The following is a 20,501-nucleotide window of genomic DNA, read 5'->3' as shown; positions in this document are numbered from 1 at the left end:
TAGGTGATGAAGAGTTGGTCCAGGAAGTGCTGTTTGATGCAGTGGTCACTGCCCCCATGGAGGCCTACTGGACAACACTAGCCCTCAATATGTCCTTGTAAGTCTAGGAGAAATAAATATGGGTAGAACACCACTGAAGATGCATCTCCAGATGCTGTGTGTTTATGCAGTGCCTGAAACAGTCACAAACTTTTGCACAGCATACAAGACCCTGTAGAAATAGCTCAAAAGCTGATAGAAATAGCACAATAACTTGAAAAGCGTCTCTTGGGAGTGAACTCCAGTAGGCTGGGCCTCCTTGGGAGAGCCTTTAGTTTGGTAAGGGTTTTTCCAGCGGAGAAAGGGAGTTTAGTCTTGTCTCTGTTGGTGGTGCCTTCAGATTGAACCGCAGGCAGGTACTGCACAGTTTACTGGCTTCAGCAAACAACTTTCTGTTTTATTACTTCCAGTGAGGCACCTGTTGCTTGTGGTATCTTGTATCATGTCACACAGATCTTCTTCCAGCAGACAACGTGTTACTTACAGATACACATGGCCACTGGCCTCCTGTCCCCATTTCAGTTCCTTGTATCCCTGCACCGACAGAAGCTGAGCCAGTGACAATCCTGCTAGGATACCCAATTATCAGCACAGCTTTAAACAGCTACACCAACACACCCTCTTCAATCACATTCTGCTACCCTGGCCATTCTCTGCATCCCTGATCCAGCCATTCTCCTGCTGTTCCTCTCCTGCACTGCAGCCTCATGAGAGCAGCCTGGAGCAAAGCTAGCAGGGGCAGAGGAGCTTATGGTCTACTTAAAAAAGAATGAAATAAGCAGACTTCAAAGGTTTAAATCTGAGGGCAAGTCTTAAACCTGCCAGTTGTCAGCCAGTAACAACCTGTTGCCATTAGCAGGGAGGAGCCAGTATCACTCCTGGTGTAGGTGGGTTATATTGCAGATGAACTTGGGACCAGGTGTCCAGATGTAGCTTCGAGCTTGAAAGGCCCTCACCCTGGAGCAGGGATCACAGCTGTTCTTCTGAGAACTGTTTGCTTCTGCCTGTATGTTTCTGTTCCACAGGGACACTGAGGCAGGTGTTGAGATGGCGTTTCTGGGCACTCGGGCTGGACTCATGAGGAGTGCCCTGTATGTGGGCTCGGAGAAAATTTCCAACAAGTAAGTCCCTAAACTGCATGAAGGGGTCTCTGTCAGTGTCTCTGAAGGGGCAGCATGAAATCACCACCAGCCTTAGAAATGTTTTTGGGGAGACAGAAACAGAATGGAAAGAAGCAACACCTTAATGGCATTCAGGCTGATTCACAGAGTCAGAGTAGGGGGCCTTTGTCTTCCTCTCTTTTTGAGTTCTGCTTAAAATACTATCCCCAAGTGCACTCATTTGAATGAAAACCTTCAACCATTCCCTGACTTCAGTCATCTGACACAGACAATGCCCACAGTTACTACATACCCCCAGGACCATTTTGCAGTGCAAAGGCTCTGCACTCCAGTGCCCCAGCGACATTGCAGCTTGGCTATGTTTGATCTTTCTGTCTCAATTCCTCTTCCAGATTTATTCTGTTCTGCCTCTTACATTGCCCACATCGCAGCAGCATCCCAGTGCCTTGCAGTGAGGCGTTAAGTGACGTGACTGACATCTGTCACATCCCATTCATTCTCTTGTCCTCTCCCTCAAGGCAGGAGTGTGTGTGCAGTGAAGGGTTTTGACGTGGAAAGGGTAGTTTGCATTCTGCTGCATTTTGAACACGAAGGCTGGTGCATGCTGCTGTAAGAAAGGACAGGTCACAGAGGCACACCAGCAGATGGAACAGAAAGGGACCATGCAGGTGGTGGTTATTAGCTTCTTGGCAGCTGTTTCACTGTCCCCAAGTTCCCCTAACATGAGTCCTACATTTAAGCTCTGCTGTGCCTGAAAGGTGACATTCTTCATGTGTTCGAAGCAGTCTGAACAATTCAGAGTAGCAGCCTCTGGCAACAAGGGAGAAATGCCGTGTGCTGCAGGAGGCTAACATGACTCCTGATTCCCCACTGCTCATCAGGAACAGCGGTCAATGCTTTAAAGAGGCACAGTCACCACGCTGCAGAGACAGACCCCCACACATCCCACAGGAGCAGCTTCTGGAATCCCCTGAAAGGAAGGAATCATAAATGAGGAATTATCATTACGTCAAAATATACAGCAAAACAAGAGCCTGAAAACAAAGGGATTTGCCAGGCAAGCTGTATGAACCTCCAGGGAAGGAAATGACCTGATTTTCATGTGGTCTCTCCTGAGCACCCACTGCCTGTCTTGCCATGCCCCCACAATACATCCTCTTACCTTTGGAAGGACCCCTTTTCTCTAACACTTCAATCCCTGCATCTCTAGGAATCACAGAATCATAGAATTTATTAAGGGGTTGGAATGGACTTTAAAGATCATCTGTTCCCGACCCACTCTGCCATGGGGAGGGACACCTCCCACTAGCCTGGGTTGCTCAAGGACTTATCCAGTCTTGAACACTGTCAGGGCTGGGGCATCCACAACTTCAGCAACCTGTTGCAGCTTCCTCACCACCCTCACAGTAAAAAAATTCCTCCCAGTATCTTACCTAAATTTCCCCTCTTTCAATTTGTACCCATTCCTCCTTGTCCTGTCACTACAGTTCCTAACAGAGTCCCTCTCCACCTTCCCAATAGGCCCCTTTCAGATACTAGAAGGCTGCTAGGAGGTCTCTGCTCAAAGAGAGAGTCTCCCGAGGAGATGAGGATTTACCCACAGTTGCATAACCTTATGTTTGGGGTGGGTTGTTTGTTTTTGTAGGAGACTGCCTAATCCCCTTGCCTCCCCCGCTCCCCAGCCCCTGCAGCGAGCAATGGCCACAAGCCAGCCGCACCTGCTCCTCCCTCGCCCACCTGCTCACACCTGCCGCGCCTCATCCACGCTCCGGCGCTGCCCCTGCTCCTCGCGGGGTGTGCTGCCCGGTAACCCTCCCATACTGCCCGGTAACCCTCCCATCCTGCCCGGTTCCCCTCCCGCCCGGCCCGGCCCTCAGAGCCCGCGGGCGGCCCGGCCCCACCGCCCGCCCCGGGGCCGCCGCCGCGGGCCTCGGCCGGGCCAACAGCGGCACCTGGCGGCGGCCGCGGGAGGCGCGGCGGGAGCGGCCGCCCCTCAGGAGCCGGGGAGGGCCCGGCGCTGCCCCGAGGGGACACCGGGGAAAACCGGGAGACACCGGGAGACACCGTGTGCCCTCGCCCACGGGAAAGCCCCGGGCGATGAGATGCCGGCCGTGCACCCTGCCGCAGGTGTCCCACTGCGTTGTCCCGAGGAGGGCTGCCGCTCCTCCGCACCGTGAGCAACGTGTTTTCTCCCGGCAGGAAATTCCTGACACAGAAGAACAAGGAAAGTATCTTCACCATGGACCACTTCCCTCTGTGGTACCGCAGGGCGGCCGAGCATCCCCCCGGGAGCTTCATCTACAGCATTGTCTCAGAAGATGATTCAGGTAACGCCAGCCTGAACACAGAGCAGAGGGAAAGAGAAAAAAGCTTTTCACACCTTGCATCCCACAGCACGCCCATCCCGATCCCTTTATCGCTGCCTCCCGCCTGCTGGGAAGGGCTGAGACCTGCCCTCTTGGCGTTACCTTCGCACCAGCGTAGGGACAGAGAGGTCATGGCCACGATACCAATCACAGCGGAAAGATGAAGCTACAAGGTGTGGGGAAGGCAGTCAGGAATGAGAAATGCAGGGCTACAGGGGAGGGGAAGGATGGAAATGGAAATGGAAATGCAGGGCTCGGGTAGATGGAAAGGTTTAGGTAGGCAGGAGCTGGGGGAACGCAAGGTTTTTGCGGGGCTGGAAAACACACGAAACATGACAAGGGAACAGGAAAGGTGTTGCAGAAGGGATGAGACACATAGGTGTGGCCAGGCTTGGGAGGGAACAACATCAGCCCTGCTGGATGACAGTAACAGCTGGCACTGGTGAGGGACCAGCAAACAGTCAGGAAGTCTAAGTTTAGAGGGTATCATTTTTTCCATCACCGCTTTCCATGACAGGAAAGGATGGGTTTGTTATGGAAGATGATGGAGGAAAAGGGTGGAGGGGGAAGGCTTTTCCATAGCATTGGTGCCCTGCATCCTTCCAATCCTAGTACTAGAATATGGCATCTCTTGCTTGGCAAAGAAGTTCAAACGCTAGAAGAAAGCAAGGAGTGGCTTTTCAGTATCTCTTGCTTAGGGTGTTGGTTCCTGTGAGTATGCAGGGCCAGCCAGGACCTTCTCAAAGGCTGGAAGAGAGCAGAAGAGCCTAAATAGAAACAAGCAAAACAAAATACTCATGTGAGACTCCTCCACAGAAGGCAGAAATCCCCTCTGTGCTCCTCCCTGGCCCCTAGCTCTCCTCCTCTGTCACAGAGCTCGGCACTGTAGCTGTTAAAGCTTTTTGTGGCACAGTGGTGGGAGTCTGGTGGGTGGGAAAGCAAGTAGCAAAGAGAAGAAAACCAGCCTGGGAGGCAAGAGATGAACCAGGATGGAAAGGGAAAGGAATGGAAAGAGAAAATACTCGAAACCTACAAAAGCCTCTCTCTGCCCAGCACTCTTACATCTCACTTAAAAGGCAGGTGTGGAGAGATGGCAGGAGGGACCTTTTACTCCCCTGCAAGCCATGGCATCTGCTCTTTGGAATAGAGCATTGGTTGGAAAACCAGGCAGTGACACCCTGTGGGACTTCCCAGGGCAGCCATTACCCAGGCCACAGTAGTCATTGCTGGCTAAACATCGAGGTTGTGGCTTGCTGTGGCCTTCTTAGAAGTCATAGCTAGTTTGGGATGAAGCCAGAAGACAAGTAGCTGGCACTGTTCTTGGTTTCACATGGCCATGGGTCAGAAGCTTCAATCAAGTTCAGAACCCCATTCACCTGGAAACCCTGCAGGCACATTGTAAGAAGTAGCACTTGGCCCTGAAGACCTCATGCCCTAAACTGTAAGGGAGATTATTAGCCTCTTTAGGGATGAGCAGTTGGGCTTAGAGAGACTGTGATCCATGGGATCACACAATATGCCTGGAAAGCATCAGGAAATACTACCCAGTGCTTCTGAGACAGTGGTTCACTGTAAAGCACAGTCCAGGGCCTTCCTCGACATCTGATGAAGCAGGGCTGCCCCACATTTTAGCCAAAATAGGCCACCCAGTTTCTTATTAAATTCTATCAGATGCTGAAGTCCCCTTTTCATGTTTTCCACAAATCCCCTGCTGTTTCAGGAGGTTTTCATGGCAGATGGACTTCTAATCATCTAAGAAGGAAAACCCCCAAGAGCTCTCTGTTGAGGAGGAGACCAGCAGCAAAATGACTGCAGGTCATCAGGATCATTTAGGCACAGCACCTACTTCCAGTGTCCAGAAGTCTCAGAGATAAAAGGACAGCAGGGAAGCCTCTGCATGTCAAGTAGTACTGTTCTTACAACCCAGATTTTTCATGTGTTGGGCAGATTTTTTTTTTCTAGAAAGCCTGTGTGTATTTTGCTTCTTTGTCCCATCCTAGAACAAGACATTTGGGGTTCACCATAAAGGCAGGATCATGCCCAAGGGATGTGAGCTGAGTATTTGTTTTGCAAGAGTTTTACCACTTTTGAGACACTTGAGCAGGTTAATCTGGCTTTGATCAAAAAACAAAGCCAGAATAGTCAGAGCTTGCAGGCTGAACTGTGGTAGGTGCTGAATTGTGCTCTGGACACACCTAGAATGATAAAGGCAGACGTGGAAAGCAGAAACAAATGCTGGAGATGTGGGGAAGGGAAGAATCCCTGACCCATCTGTCTAAGCAAGAGATTTCCGCAGAGCACGTGAGGAGGGAAGCAGGTGCAGACTACATCCATCAGACTGGCCTCCAGACTGTCCCCTGGCAGCTCCCAAAGAGGTGCCCCAGCTGAAGCTATCTAATCACTTTAAAAAAATACACAAAGGGAGTCTGCCACATGGACAATTGCAGGCTGAAACAACTGCACCGACAAAGGGAGGTGGGGTTCAGTTGCTTGAGCCTATCCAGCCATGTGGTTTTAAATGCCCTGTGGGAGCTCAGAGGTCTGCACAGGGCTGGCAGATGTGTCACAGGACCTACAGAATGCTTACAGAAGTAGCTCAAGGAGAACTGGGAGACCCTGGAGCATAAGAGAGTTTAGGCAACAAAGTCCCAGAAGACTTTGTTCCTAAAATGGAGTGCACTCTGGAAGCACCTGGAAGTGCTGTGTCTGCAGTTTGAAGTGCTGGCCTGGCTTGGGTAAGAGTTAGACATAAGCCTGGCCTTCACTGTGCAAGTGGTGTTGGAATTACCTGCCCTGCTTCTCCTCTGTCTCCAGAGTTCAGATGGCACATTGAGCAGAACAGCTAAGAGAAGGCCTAAGAGAAGCTCCACATGCCCAAAATCGAGGAGGCCAATCCTTTACATTTTATCCCAGAATCATGAAACGTTTGGGACTGAAAGGGACCTTAAAGGTCACTTAGTTCCATACCTCTTGCCATGGGCAGGCATGTCTTCCATGAGACCAGGTTGCTCGAATGCCCCATCCAGCCTTGGGTGCTTCCTTTATGCTGAGGATGCCACTTGTATCATGAGCCAGAGAGAAGAGAAAAAGAAAATCCACTCATAGTCCATTAGGCTGCTTATGTGTCTTGAAAGATGCAGCCGTCCAAATTCTGGGGTGTTTCAGAGTTGAGGCATATGTACACACTGTCCTGGATGGGAAAATGTGTGGGCAAGCTTCTCCTGCTGTATTTTACTCCTTTTTGGGGGTAAGTTAACCAAGCCTGCTGTATTTGTGTCTTGACAGAGGGAGGTGGCCTGCCAAAAGTGGTGACAGTGAGCACGGCTGTGTCTGTGTCTGTGGATGGGAAGATGGGAATTGCTGCAGGTAGGACACTGGTTTCTCTTTTTATCTTGAATGAAATGGCTGCATCTTGCATTCAGAGTGGGAGCTGAGAGCTGTTAGCTTGTCATTCAGAGGAAGTGACAGGAGCCACAATAGCTTGTGGTATTGAAAACTAGGCTAAACAGAGAATAATGGAACAGGTACTGAGTGGCTGACAGGCTTCCAAAAGGGAAACAGGCTGTTTGAATGGAAGCTTCCCATCTCCAGTGCTGGTGAATTGGGGATTGAGACTCTTTCTCTGGAGCATGAGTAGGTTGGGAAGTCCATGCAGGTTTAAAACTTTGCAAGAAAAGCTTTTGGCTTTGGAACAGCATCATGTTTATGTGTCTCCATTGTTATCTCAAATGAAAAATAACTTCTGCTGGTGGAATGGGCATGTTGCTAGATCTCCAACTCAGATCTACAGATTGCCAAACTTATTGTTGTATCTGAGCTTTAAACTCCTTTTTGGCAGACCTTCACTAGACTGCACCTTCTTTTGGAAAATTCATACAGCACATTGTTTCCAAGAGAACCCCAAAGCTTTTGAAGATTTGCCATTTTCTATATTAATTGCTTCAGCCTTTACAGAAGTACACTGAACTCAGAAGCAAAACAGAGCAGCCATTCAACAAAACAAATCAACACTATCAGTAACCCTGGCACCATGCCCAATTTAACCACTCAGCATGGGAGTATTGGGGTAAGAGAAGATGCAGCTCCATGGAAATTTTTTTATTCCTGGAAGCAGTGACTAAAGGAAGAGGTTGATGGAACAGGTAATGGAGTAATTATCACCAGAAATGTGCTGTGATGCAAAGCTTCTTGTGAAAGAATGGTCAGTGTTAATGGAACTTTGTATGGTGGAAGGAATGACTGATAAGAGACACCAAAGAACAATTTTGTTATAGGAGTATCCTATAGATAGGATAGGGAAGAGAGAAGGCCATACAGCAGATACCTTCAGATCACAGAGTCTGCCACTGCATTTGCCTAGGTTGGGTAGGATACAATGAATGCTGTTCAATGCTACTAGCCAGTAAAACTGTAGCAATTTAACTTCACCTGATGAAGCATTCCTTAATTTCCAGGATTTCACTAAGTTCTAGCTGACAGTGATAGTCTTTAATTATCACATGGGCATTGAGAAAGTACTTATAAGCTGAAGGATAGGTGTTATGAAGTAGAACATTTCACTATGTTATACCCAAAGGGAGAAAATTATTATGAGGTCTGTCCAGAGACACCTGTGAACAGAGATAGTTTCAGCAAAGTTCACATCAATAGGTGCTTGGATGATAGAAACTGCTCCCAAAATTGGTACCACCCGACACTGTTATACCCAGCAGAAAATGAAAGAGCACTGAAACTGCACCAAGGGTCTCAGTACAGCACTGAAGCATTTTTCTAAGCATTAATTTGAGAGGAGAAAAGAACATTTTTTTTTTTTAAAGGAGTTTGTTTTTCATGATCTTTTTCCTTCGCCATCCTGACCTGTGGATTAGAGCAGAGGCACAAGCAGTTCATCTGTGTTGTGGTTTAAGCCCAGCTGGAAATTAAGCACCACACAGCCGCTCACCCAACCTCCCTCTCACCCCTCCACCGTGGTGGAACGGGGAGGAGAATCAAAGTAAAACTCGCAGTTTGAGATAAGAAGAGTTGAATAATTGAAAATAAAGTAAAATACAACAACAACAATGGTAAATGATAATGAATGATAATAATGAAAAGGGAAAAACAAGCAATGCACCATACAATTGCTCACCACCCACTGCCCCATGCCAGACCCCTCTTCCCAAGCCCAGACTGGTCCCCCTTCTGGGTAACTCCCCCCAGTTTATATACTGGGCATGATGTTCTGTGGTGTAGAATGTCCCTTTGGTCAGTTCAGGTCACCTGTCCCAGCTATGCTCCCTCCCAGTTTCCTTTGTTCTCCTCCTCACTGGCGGAGCATGAGACAAGGAAAAAAGCCCTCGACTTAGGATAAACACAACTTAGCAAAAACCCGAAACATCAGTGTGTTATCAACACCATTCTCATTATGAATTCAAAACGCAGCACTCTAACAGCTACTGAGAAGAAATTAACTCTAGCCTAGCTGAAACCAGGACAATCTGGCACTCAGCATAAATACAAGGAAGGAAACTTCTCAGTGGAAGCACTGGAGCAAGAACAAGTGCCAGGAGGATCTGCCCCTGACAGAGCCATTTCTCTTCTGTCAGCAGTGCTTTTCACAACCCCTGTGGAGATTTCCACCCACTCAGTTATGCTGAATACTGTCTGTGGACATGCTGTGAAGGGACAGGATCCTCTGCAGAGGGTGGAGGAAACAGCAGAGGATAGGGAAACAAATCGTGTTAAAACAGTAACAATAAGGAAAAAAATCTGTCATTTGAGGAAATGATGCAGAACCAGTTTTCTCACTGGCAACCACGAAGTTGAGACAGAGAAATGAATTTTAAATTGCTTTTGTTCCTTAAAGGTACCATGGTCCCTGTCACTAGCAGGTACTTCAGGTGGCCTGACCATAAGCATCTTCTGCTGCTCCCACACATGGTGGGTGTTCTTCATTCTTGGTTTCCTTTGCTCTGATGAAAACAACCCATCTTTGATCCATGGTATGGGTGGGCTAAATAACAGCATCAGGACAAATAGCATCTCCCAAAGTGTCCAAAGTTCCTCATGTCCCCAGCTGTAGCTTCCAAGGACTTCAGCAGGAGTGCAAGGGTTTGCTGAGATATGTCCCATGTGCTGGCTTGGGTGTCAGTTCACACCATGCTTGGGGGGGTTCAGGGAGCAAAAAGGTACTGTATTACCATTTGCTCTGTTTCCAGTAGTGAAAGGTTCATCATCTGAATCTTTCATACCAGCAGTCATTTAAAAAAAGGGCAATAACTAGTGGTCACACTGCCAATTGAAATACTGGTTTGTTTCTTGAGGATGTCAGCTTTGAGAGTAAGGATATAGATCTCACTTCATCTCTCCTCACAGTAATATCATCCTCCTGAGTGGCTAGATCCTGATTCTAGGGAACTTCATTCCACAGCAGAGGCTGCAGCAGAAATTACACTGGGCAGTGCTGCAACACCATCCTGGGTATGGGAGAGAGGTGAAGGAAGGGGAGGGAGCGTGGAGGCACAGAAGAGGCAATCAGAGCAGAATGGGATGCAGATTGGTGTTATTGTTATTCTGATGGCATCAGCTCTCAGTGGGATGATACCATGGTAATTTAGAGTTATGATACTACCAGAAGTTTGGTACCCAGCATTGGTTCCCAGAAAGCCAAATATCTGTGTAGACTTGTAGTTTCTGAACAAATGCAGCCACAGTTCTGTAAAAGGGGAACAACAGAGACTTTTTAAGTGCCCCTCTAAAAGAACAAGTGGTATGAACTGGCCTGTCATTCTGTCACTGATCATTACAAACACTGTCACTTGTCTGACTTGATGCTTGAGGGGATTTGTAAGCACTTTGAAATGTTCACTATGCATGCAGTGAAAAATTAAGCTGCAGGATTTACAGCCGTGCTCATGGGGAGGGAGCACCCCCGGTGCCCCCTTGGGGAGAATGTCAGTGACAGGGAGTGTTGGGCCCCTTTTCTTCTGGCAGATGAATGGCAGTGCCCAGCCAGGGCAGAGTAAGGCAAACTGGTGAAATCAAATGTCCAGGAAGATGACAAAGGCCTGGCTGCTGTCAGGGAGTGAGGGAGCAGTCAGATGGTATTAGAGAGTTACAGTCTGGAGGGCTGAGAGAAGGGATGGAGGGGGAAGCCCAAGGGCCTCCTTCCTCCCGGTTCAGTCTGTCTTAGCTCAGTGGGAAATCCCATAATGGGTTTGAGGGGAAGTCCAAGCTGCACCTCTTGCCATTAGAGATGCTCCTCCATGCTCCAGGTGGAGAGGTGGCCAAATTCAGGAGGGAAAAGCATTGTCCTTTGCCCTGCCCTCGCCTCCCCCCTTTCATCCATCCCTCTCCTTTCCCCATGGGCCTGGAAGGGGTGCACAAGGGGTTCAGTGTGCACACAGATTTCTTGGAGGACATGGTGGAGCCAAGGCAGGGTCCACTTGTATGAGCTGAGTTGGTGTGGTCTCTTTGGTGGGAAGCCACACAGGCAGCCCTGGTTTGACGATACCCATTTCTTGGAATGAATATTATCTACCTGCTTTATTGTGCTTTGGCACTTCAAAGCACTGTGCAAACATTAAGTAATGCCTGGATGATTAATTATAGTTAATTAGAAGGCAGCTATTCTCCTGGGATGTCAGTCCAGTACCTTTCACGCACACTAACTGCGTTGGAAATGAGAAATAAGGAATGTTGATGGCATTCTCCCCAAGCCATGTCCTGCCCCAGATAGCACTGTCATCTGCTCCCTCCCGTGAGTCAGTAGCCTGGGGCTTTCTGATCCCCAGGCTGCAAGGCAGAAATCACATGGAGTTGCTGACAGAAGCTTTAGTGATTTAAAGCCCCAGTGAAACCGCTGGAATCTGTGCAGGAGTTCAGCTGTCACTTTGGGCTGCGGATGACGTCTCTTTCATTGCCTGACCTTCTTGCTGTTCAACTTCCGTGGCTGTCAGCTGGCTGCCAGTCCCCACAGGGACAGGTAGGGTGAGGTTCCCTGCCATGGTTGTCATGTGTCAGGGGTGGGAAACAGACGATGGGGCGTGCACATGGTGCCCAATAAAAATAATCCAAATGGGAGGTGTGGGTTTATTTTATACAACGCTTCTCTCCCCTGTTTGTATTGGAAGTTGCTGTTCTTACCAGCAGTTATTGGACCACAGTGAAATCGTTATCCCATGACACCAGCAATTCATGCAGATGGATTTGGGGAGAGCCCTAGGCAAACTCAAACCAGGGGCAGAGAAGAGAAATGTTGTCTCTGTTTTGAAGACAGAGTTTTGGGGCACTGAGCTATCAAGACCAGTATTTTTACAAGAGCTCTGTACTCACAGCAGGAGCAGATTTTAAAAATGTATTTTGATTTTTTTTTTTCAAAAGAATTTGAAATCAATCAGTCTGAAAAGCAGGTAATGAGGAGTAATTTTGCCATTTTACCTCTGGTTAGAATCCAGCCTCTATCAGTCTGATGGAAGCTCTTCATTTGAAAAGCAATTCCTGGCCAGCTTGATGTCTCTCCTCTTCCTTGGTCTCCAATTTTGGCTACCTGCTGTCTGCTACCAGCAAGCAGGAACAGGAGGTGCAGGTGGCTTTTTCAGCAGGACTGTTGCTGTGGCATTTTTCAAGCTAATCTGCACACAATTCTGTATTCCTACAGTTTTGTTGCTTGGATGGATAAAACATTTCAACCTTCTCTCTGGAAAGTGCCAGTAGCATCAGCAGAAGCTGTTAAAATGCACGGAAATAAGCTCTAATAGCATAAGCCCCTTTTCCACGGAAATAGCTGCATATAAACTGGAGAATTAAAATTATTTCACTAGGCCGGTTCGGAAAGCAGCATTAAGATACCCATACAAAATATGAGGGTAGCTGATCTCTTGAATGTGTGCTGCAGTATTCACAAGGAATGCTGTTCCTCTTTTCATGCTGAAGGTTGTGCCAAAGTTGTCTCAGTGCAGAGACTTCCGTGAGCTCCTGAGGCAACACCAGGTGCCTTTATGGAAATCCTGGTCCCCCCAGCGTGCAGTGGTAGGATGGATAAAAAGAAGGAAGTCAACTCATTTTCAGCCCATCACCTGCTATGTCTGGTCTCTTCCTGGTGCCAGCCCCTCCTGGCAATCCCGCTAGCTCGAGCAGTTTCTCACGTATCCATTTGATCCAGCAAAATCAGAGACATCTGAACAGGCTGTGCCCTGGAACTGAGTCACAGAAAGTGTTAGGGGCACTCGTAAGACAGAAATGCTGCTGGTTTTAGTGCTGAGAGCAGCTGTGCTGTCTCCACCTCTCAGCACATCTGTCTGGGGGCTGTTAGCAGTGGGTACACATTTGGCTGCCCTGAGGGTTGAGCCAGTATCCCCATGGCATGGGGCCATTGGTGTGCCAAAAGCAGTGTCTCTTGCACCCTTCATCCACCCAGTCTGCCTGCCTGCCTCCCATTGCATTCTACTTACACACTGAGCCCTGGGGGACACCTGCAAGCACACAGGCTGCTTTTTGGGGTGTTTCTGGGGCCCACACAAGCTGTTCTATGAGCCAGACAAAAGGGAGGTGGTTGCATCATTTTGCACTGGCTCTGGTCTTACAAACTTTGCCTTTCGTCAAGGTTTGACATCAGTGCTGGGGCCACATGGTTCCCTTTTCAGAGCTGATTGTCCTCCAGCTGGGTCAGTGAACAGGCAGAGAGAGCAACATCTGCCTGCAGAACTCCATATAGATGTCTCCATGCATAGACAGTAACTGGGGACAAGAGGGACAAATAAGTCTATTTTGACCTCAAAAGAATGCTAAAAATAGTCACGTGGGGCATCTTTCATAGCATTCTGCTCACCCTGGCTGGACCTTAGCAAATTCCTTTTCTTCCATGGTGTGTGTGCTGCCTGCTTAGGCTGTAAGATCTTCAGCACAGGGACCATGCCTCCTCCCTGTGTGTGCAGACATTGTCTATTGCCTTGGGATGCGTCCTTGTCTGGGGAAAAAATCGAAGACAATAGCCAATTTTGTAGAGTAAATATTCCTTTGTAGGCTCTGCTGAGTGCCTGACTATGTACACTGCACCACTTACCAGGGAAAAAGCATAAAGGGGTGAGCCCTGCCGTCCTCAGCCCATGCAGGCAGTGCTTCACCCAGCACAGACCCTGTGGGTAGGTTCCTGTGCCCAGGCCCTGCCCTCACCAGCCCTCTCAGGGAATTTTCTCAATGGGACCCAAACAAAAAATTGTGAGCAAAGAGTTTTCCCATTTGGGGTCTGGTGAGGCATCTCTCCAGGACATCCTCAGCCCCGGAGCCTGTTCCAGGCTGGAGCTCCAGCCCAGGACCCCATTCTTGCCTGTGCCTAGCAGAAATCTGCTCACCCAAGGTTATCCATCACCGCCGCCTCTACAGCTCCTCTGATTGCCATGGTTGTCACTCTTGAAGCAAAAGGAGCCCTTGACACTGACTCAGGGGAGACTTGCATATAGCTGGATTTTTTAGATTGGCACCCAGCGCCTTTGCCATGTTCCCTTTGCTTGCAAATTATTTGATACCATTTTAATTCTGAGCCGAATTAGAGCAGTGCACGGGTTGCCATAGCAACCATTTCCTTGTGCCTTTTGGTCTGACTCATTGCAGACAATTACTCTTGCGCTCCAGGATTCACAGATGTGATAGGAGAAGAATCATGTGCTGGGCTTTCAACTTCTTTTTGCTTTTAATTTCCTTCCCAGCCTCTCTTCCATTAACTCCTGCCTACCCAGCATCAGCAGGGCCCTGTATCCCTGCACAGAGGTGCTCGTGGGAGTGCGTAGGATGTGTAGATAAGCGATGTGTGAGGGGATTTGTGCATATGTGTGTGCATCTGCATATGTAAACAGCTCCTGTGCGGTGTGCTGTGACATCCTGGGATCCCTGTCTGCACATCTCGCTGGAGACGTGCACAGACACTCAGAACCACTGAGCAATTTGCACCTATTCCTGTCTGTGGTGTTTTCCAGGTAGGTCCAGGATTGATCCCTGTGGCCATGCAGTTTTACCCAGTGTGCAGGGGCTGTCAATAAGCACTGGGTATTCAGGGGGACTGACAAAGTGCAAGGGTCATGAATGGTGCAGGACCTTCCACTTGAAGCTGTGTGAAGATCCTCAGGCTGCCAGGCAAGCGGCACTGACACCCCTGACACCACCCAAATCTCTGTGTGAATGCAAGGCCAGTTCATTACCCTGCTCACACCTATCCCCACAGTGCCCCATGTCTTTTACCCAAAATGCATGGAGTAAAGTGCTTTGTCTGTAGTCTTAGCCCAGGTATAGCTGATGTTCTGAGCTGTATCAGCACCTACAGCTCAGCAGAGGAGCAAAGCCACATGAGAAGATGCTGAAAAGGATCACATGAACTGTCTGTAGATGTAAGGATGAAGGAGCTAAATGTCACAGCAGAGGAGGTTATAGGAAATGTCTTGTATGATGGTGTAGCTTAAATTCAGCCAAGGCAGAAGCAGACAAGTTTTGCAGGGTGAGAACCACAGAAACTTAGCAGATCTGAGTACAGCTCCAGCCTCCTCCTAAGATACATTCTTTTAACCACCAAAATCAGCCCAAATTCTTTTTCTCCTGCCCGACCTGTTACCTAAAGCACAAATCTCCCCCATCATAAGGCTTTGTAATGGGACTCTGACTGCCATCCCTTTTGCGTCACAAGACCTTTTACTTCTCTTCCTTTCTCTCACTGGGTTACAGAAACCCCACTGATAGGATCACAGATAATTCTGGTTAGATGGCCCCTCTACACTGCTGCCCTGAGTCTGTGGAGGGTGTTGTGCTGCTGGCTCCTGGCACTGCTTTCACAGGCAGCTGTGCAAAGTCTGGAGTGTGGGGAGGGAGCAGTTGAGCTTTTGGGGACAGTGTAGAGCCCCCATTTCTGTGAGGATCCTGATTCTCTTGCCCTCCATCTGTCTGCCATGACAAGCAACTGCTTAAGCTGGCTCTGCAGAGAGAGGCTATGTGGAATGGAAAAAAGACAGCAAAGAAAGCTGCCTAGCCCTGCCCTGCCCTGCCCTCCCTTAGAGGTCAGAATTGTAAGGATAAAGTGCGGATTGCTTACATATCAAGCTGAGTTAGACCTTGCAAAGGAGGTTAAAACAAACAGCATAATATTCTTCAGCTATTTGGAAAGAAAAAAAAAGAAAGAAAGAAGAAGAATTAGGGCCACTTGTGGTCAATAAGAGTGAAGTTGGGATTAAGGAGTCTATAGTCTGAGCCAAAACCAAAGAAGACTCTCTGCCCAAGTTATTGATAAGGACAGAAATATCACCCTTGGGGAAAGAAACAAGCTGACTACTGTGATTAAGCAGCTCAAGCTGATTAGTGCACTCCCAGTGCTGGGCCTGGGTGCTCTCTGGCCCTGGGAGAGCTGGCACATGGAAACACACACTTACAGCAAAGGGCTTTTTTCAGCTCTGCACACAGTGGTGACTCTGTGCAGTCTGGAAAAGTGAAAATTCAGCAGTTAGGACTAAAGAAGGATGAGAAATAAGTTTGTCAGTCTCAGACTTTTAAGTGTGACCTCTGCAATGTTTGTAGAACTTTAGAGGAGATCTTCAAGGAAAGTATAATTACTACCAAGCAATTAGGGGAAAAGAAAGTCAGGCTATATGAGTTTATCAGGGCTGGATAACACCAGGCCAAGCCAACAGCTTTCAGATGATTGGTTTCCTGGAAAACAAAAGAAATTTCAAAGGTCTCATCTCTGTAAAACAATTAGTTAGACTGGAGAAGATCAAGGGAGGCAGAGGAGTTGTAAAAGGGAGGGAGGGAGAAGGCAATCTGGGAAGAGAGCAGCAGCAAGATCACCTGTTAAAGTCTAGCAAAAGGTTACTTGTTGCACTCCCTGTGGTCACCCATGGGATTAGCTAATATTAAACTGAGACCCTGACTCGGATAGCTGTGGAGAGTGAGGGAGTATCCTAATAATTCAACACTAGAAGGCATTGCTACTACAGGGAAGGACCAGGATATTGTAGAGAAAGCCTTATTTGACCTTGGCAGGAGTACCAGAAACAGAATGAATTTCAGTAGTACGACAGACAAGGTCATATGCTTGACAACTAATAATAGAAATCTTTTGTAAGCTGGGAACTCTGAGAGATCTGGCAGAGAGCACAGCAAGCAGGACTAGAGGCAGTCTTTGTCTTCTGGGAACTGTTGAGCCAATTTTGCCAAGTCTCAGTGAGGATCTTCAGTGTGGATCATCAGCATAAGCTGTTTTGCTCCCTGATGCCCACATAAAATTCAGGGAACCATTGTCATCTGCCAAGATCTGTCCTGAGAACCTTGCTGAAAGGCAGATGGATGGACTTAATGGTAGACATACCCTGAGAAAGCTCAGGAAAAAAATGCTGGGATCTTCTGTATTAGGTGGTGGTGGGATGATGGTGAGTCACAGTGTGATGCAGTTATGGACAAAGCAAATGCCGTGCTAGTACTCAGGGAGGTGTTCCCAGTGGGAAAATACATTGATGCTGCTACCCAAAGCCCTGTGAGACCTCTCTCTAGTCTGTGTTACAGTTTTGGTCAAAGGAATACAGGCTGAGACAGGAGCAGACTGGACAGACAGATGATGAGAGGAAAAGGAAGTCTGACTCTGTGAGAGGAACCTGGGAGCACCCAGCTTCTTTAACCACATGCAGCCGAGGCCAGAGCAGATAGGATTGCTGCAAAAAATGCATCTTGGGGGACACGGTTAAACTGAAGCACACAGTTGTATGGAGATAGTGTAGTATAGGCCGGCCAGCAAAACACTTAGCGTGCAAAACTAGAAGTGGGATTCTGTCTGTTAGAGTACTGCAGCTTTACCCAGAATCTGAGCATAAAGACAACGGCTTTAAGCTGGAGCTTGAAAAGTGTGTAAGAAAGTGGTGGTGCCTTGAATAGAAAGAGCTGAGACTCTGTTAGCCTGTCATCCCTTCACCAGGGAACAGCTGAAGTCCCGGGTGTCACCATGTCACAGTACAAAAACCAGCAGCAAGCAAGGTGAACACTCAGGGAACTTCCCACTCACTGCAGCGTTCCCCTTGGGTACAAGGCTGGGCATTCTTACCCTGTAGTTCACACACTCCAGGATTTTAGTCATGACTGAATAAAAAGGTGTTTGTTAATGCAGGTGAGAGTCCCAGCACAGCACCTGGGAGGCAGGAAGAAGCTAAGGCTGACCTAAACCCCTCTCTCAGCCTTTGATGTTGTGGTGGTTTCTCTTGAGTGCATTGGGTTTTGCAAAGTAAAGAATAGTGAGTAGAAAAACCCCTGCTTATGGTAACAAGCCCTTGAAAAGCAGATGGGGATGTGGGGGCTGATGTGTTTTGTGGCAGCTGAGCAGTTGAGCAGACCAGAGAAGGGAGAATCTGAGAAGCAGCTGGTCAGAGGCACTCTCTGAAAAGGGGATGATCAGTCACAAGAAGATGAAAATAAGGGGAAAGAGAAGGAATAACTGGGGAATCCAAGACTTTTATGTCCAGTGAAAAATATGTGAAAAATAACCATATGAGGCCATGAGTGGATGAAAAATTGGAAAATGCTGGAAGGGGATCATCCTTTTAAATAAAGGGCTAGATTTTCTCTTGCCAAGAATTGCATAAATCTGGAGGTTCATGTTTAAAATGCACTGATTTTGTACTACTGTAAAGGTGGTTATGAGTAGGATCAGAACCACTTACCCATAATCTGCCTCCCTCAAAATTACTTGTTAGGGTTTTGTCCTAGCATTTCCATTTGCCTCCATCTTTAAAGCAGGAACAATATTCACACAGCCTAGTGAGTGTGCTGTGAGACATTCTTTGGTGAGAAGGAGTAGAGAAAAGTGGCAAAAGTCATGTAGTGTCTACAATATAGAGCACAGACAGTAGTGAATGTGGAAAATACTTCTAAAAGGAGGAGAAAAAACTGGAAGCAGTGTGACAATAGGCTACAGTGTTGTTCAGAGGTGAGGGAATGCTTTCAGTGAAAGGCTTAATGAACTCAATCTGCCTATTGTACCTAAAAGAAGACAGAGATTATTTGATTTAGAGTATAAAGTGCCTCCACAGAGAGAGCTGCTGGTTACTGAAGGTTCATTTTTTTAATCTAGGGGAGAAAATAACAGAAACTGTGACAGAAAAACCAAACAGATTGAAATGAGTTAGTAAACGTGAATGCTAACAATGAGCATGAATAGGTATTGTCATAAGATACCGAGGGAAACAGTATTTTTCCCTTTCTTGAGTGTTTTTCTAATCAAAGGTAGATGCCTTTCTGGAAGATTCGACTTCGCTGCATGTAAATACGGTTGGTATTTCTACAGCATAGCTTCTCTAATTTCTGTTTCATAAGCTAAACAGATTGAGCTCTTTAAGCCTTTCACAGGAAGGCATTTTCTGCCACCCTCAAATAATGTTTGTGCTTCTTTTCCACACAATTTCCAAGTAGCGTGCAATACACAGAAGGTCAAACTGGATGATCTAAAGTCCCTTCTGGCCTTTATATTCTCTGAATCTCTGCCTCTGTGAATTCATTAATGTTTGCAAGCTCCCAGAGAGCTGCCAAAGGCAAGCACTATAGAAATGCAAAGCACTGTTGTTACTCTGCATATTTCCCTTTGAGCTTTACGCGGGGCTGGTTGAATATCGCGGGGTATCGTCTGTGTGTATTCCCTCAAATGAAATACCTGCATTCCTCACTCCTGCAGTTGATTTCCTGCGGCTGTGCTAACAAACAAGTTTATTCCCAAGTTAGGACTCAGCAAAAGCAAATGTGAAGGGGCAAATCTCTGCGTGGAGCCCCGAGCAGAGAGCGGCACGTTGTTGTCCTGGCCCAGAAGCTCCACGCGAGGCAGAGTTATTATTAGCATCACGCTTTGCTTTCTCCTTGGATCCAGGTGCCCTGCACATGGCCTCTGCCTGGCTGCAGCACAGCATCACTGTGGGAAAGACAGATCTGGCCCTTGTTGGGTGCTTTTCCCCCATTCCCTAAAGGGAGCAAAGCTGTGAGGATGCTGCCTTGTCCCCATGTTTCCAGGGCTGCGACAGACGTGGAGAGCACCCCAAAATGACGCAGGAAATCTTTATTTACTCACATGTCATTCTGTAACTGTATTCATTGGTGAATGCTTGTTGTATTTCCCATTATTCTTGGAGGGAAGTCTTTTTGGTCCTCAGAAATCCCGTGCTAGGACTTGCATTTATCTGGTCAGAGGATAGAAGCGGACCCTCTGACCTGTGCTTCCAATCAGTGCTAGCAAACACTCTTCAAGCCAGCATGGTGGGCTTCTGATGGATGAGATACTGAGGAGGAATCCTATTTTATGTATTTTACATGTTATATATACAGAATTACATGGTTATGTAGGGTGTTATATGTGTGCATGAGTAGGTATGTCAGCAGGACAAACATGTTTATCAATATCAAATAGTAATAAAAATAATAAATAATGAATCAAATTGCAGAAAATGGCAGCCTGCTCCCAGATGGTTCATGAACTGAAAAAGCCTAGAGTCATCAGATGAGTGTGTTGGCTTTGCTTTTTTTCTGCTCTGTGTTTCTGGTATTATATGAACTGCTGAGTAGTATCTGTGTGCACTCCTCTACCTACCTGGCAAAATTAGATTAAACTATGTGTCATAGACACCATGCTATTAAGCAATAATGGTGATTCTCCTGCAGCACATACCTTTTGAGCAGAACAGATGTCTCAGCTGTGAGCGGATTAAGAGTAGCTGGGTTCTGCTCCCGGTTTCTCTCTGAAGATCAGACTGAGCATAGCAGGGTGGCCGAGTATAACAGTGTGAGTAAGGTGGCACAAGGGTTTGCTCGTGGTGGGGTTTAACATCTTTTGCGTTTCCACATGCGTCAGGATGAGCTTATTCTTACAGCAAGGGAATGTGATGAGTTGTGTATGCTTAGCACTGAAAGTGGCAAAGTGGGGAATTTAAACTTCTTAGCTGTGTGTGATAGACCTAGCCAGGGAACAGCTGGTGGACAGACTCTTTTAGCT

At 47.6% G+C, this 20,501-nt stretch overlaps 1 protein-coding gene across 1 annotated transcript in view; it reads left to right on the top strand.

The window, feature by feature from the left end:
* CACNA2D4 (calcium voltage-gated channel auxiliary subunit alpha2delta 4) overlaps nt 1–20,501 on the top strand; it is a 121,603-nt gene that overhangs the window by 49,567 nt on the left and 51,535 nt on the right. The window contains exons 23-26 of the mRNA XM_048299970.1: nt 4–97; nt 1,065–1,160; nt 3,360–3,487; nt 6,812–6,892. Of these exons, the coding sequence (XP_048155927.1) occupies nt 4–97; nt 1,065–1,160; nt 3,360–3,487; nt 6,812–6,892 (399 nt within the window). The remainder of the gene's footprint in view (nt 1–3; nt 98–1,064; nt 1,161–3,359; nt 3,488–6,811; nt 6,893–20,501) is intronic.

The sequence above is a fragment of the Corvus hawaiiensis genome, chromosome 4, assembly GCF_020740725.1.
Source record: "Corvus hawaiiensis isolate bCorHaw1 chromosome 4, bCorHaw1.pri.cur, whole genome shotgun sequence".
NCBI classification, from domain to species: Eukaryota; Metazoa; Chordata; class Aves; order Passeriformes; family Corvidae; genus Corvus; species Corvus hawaiiensis.
This window is presented reverse-complemented; position numbering and strand designations above follow the sequence as displayed.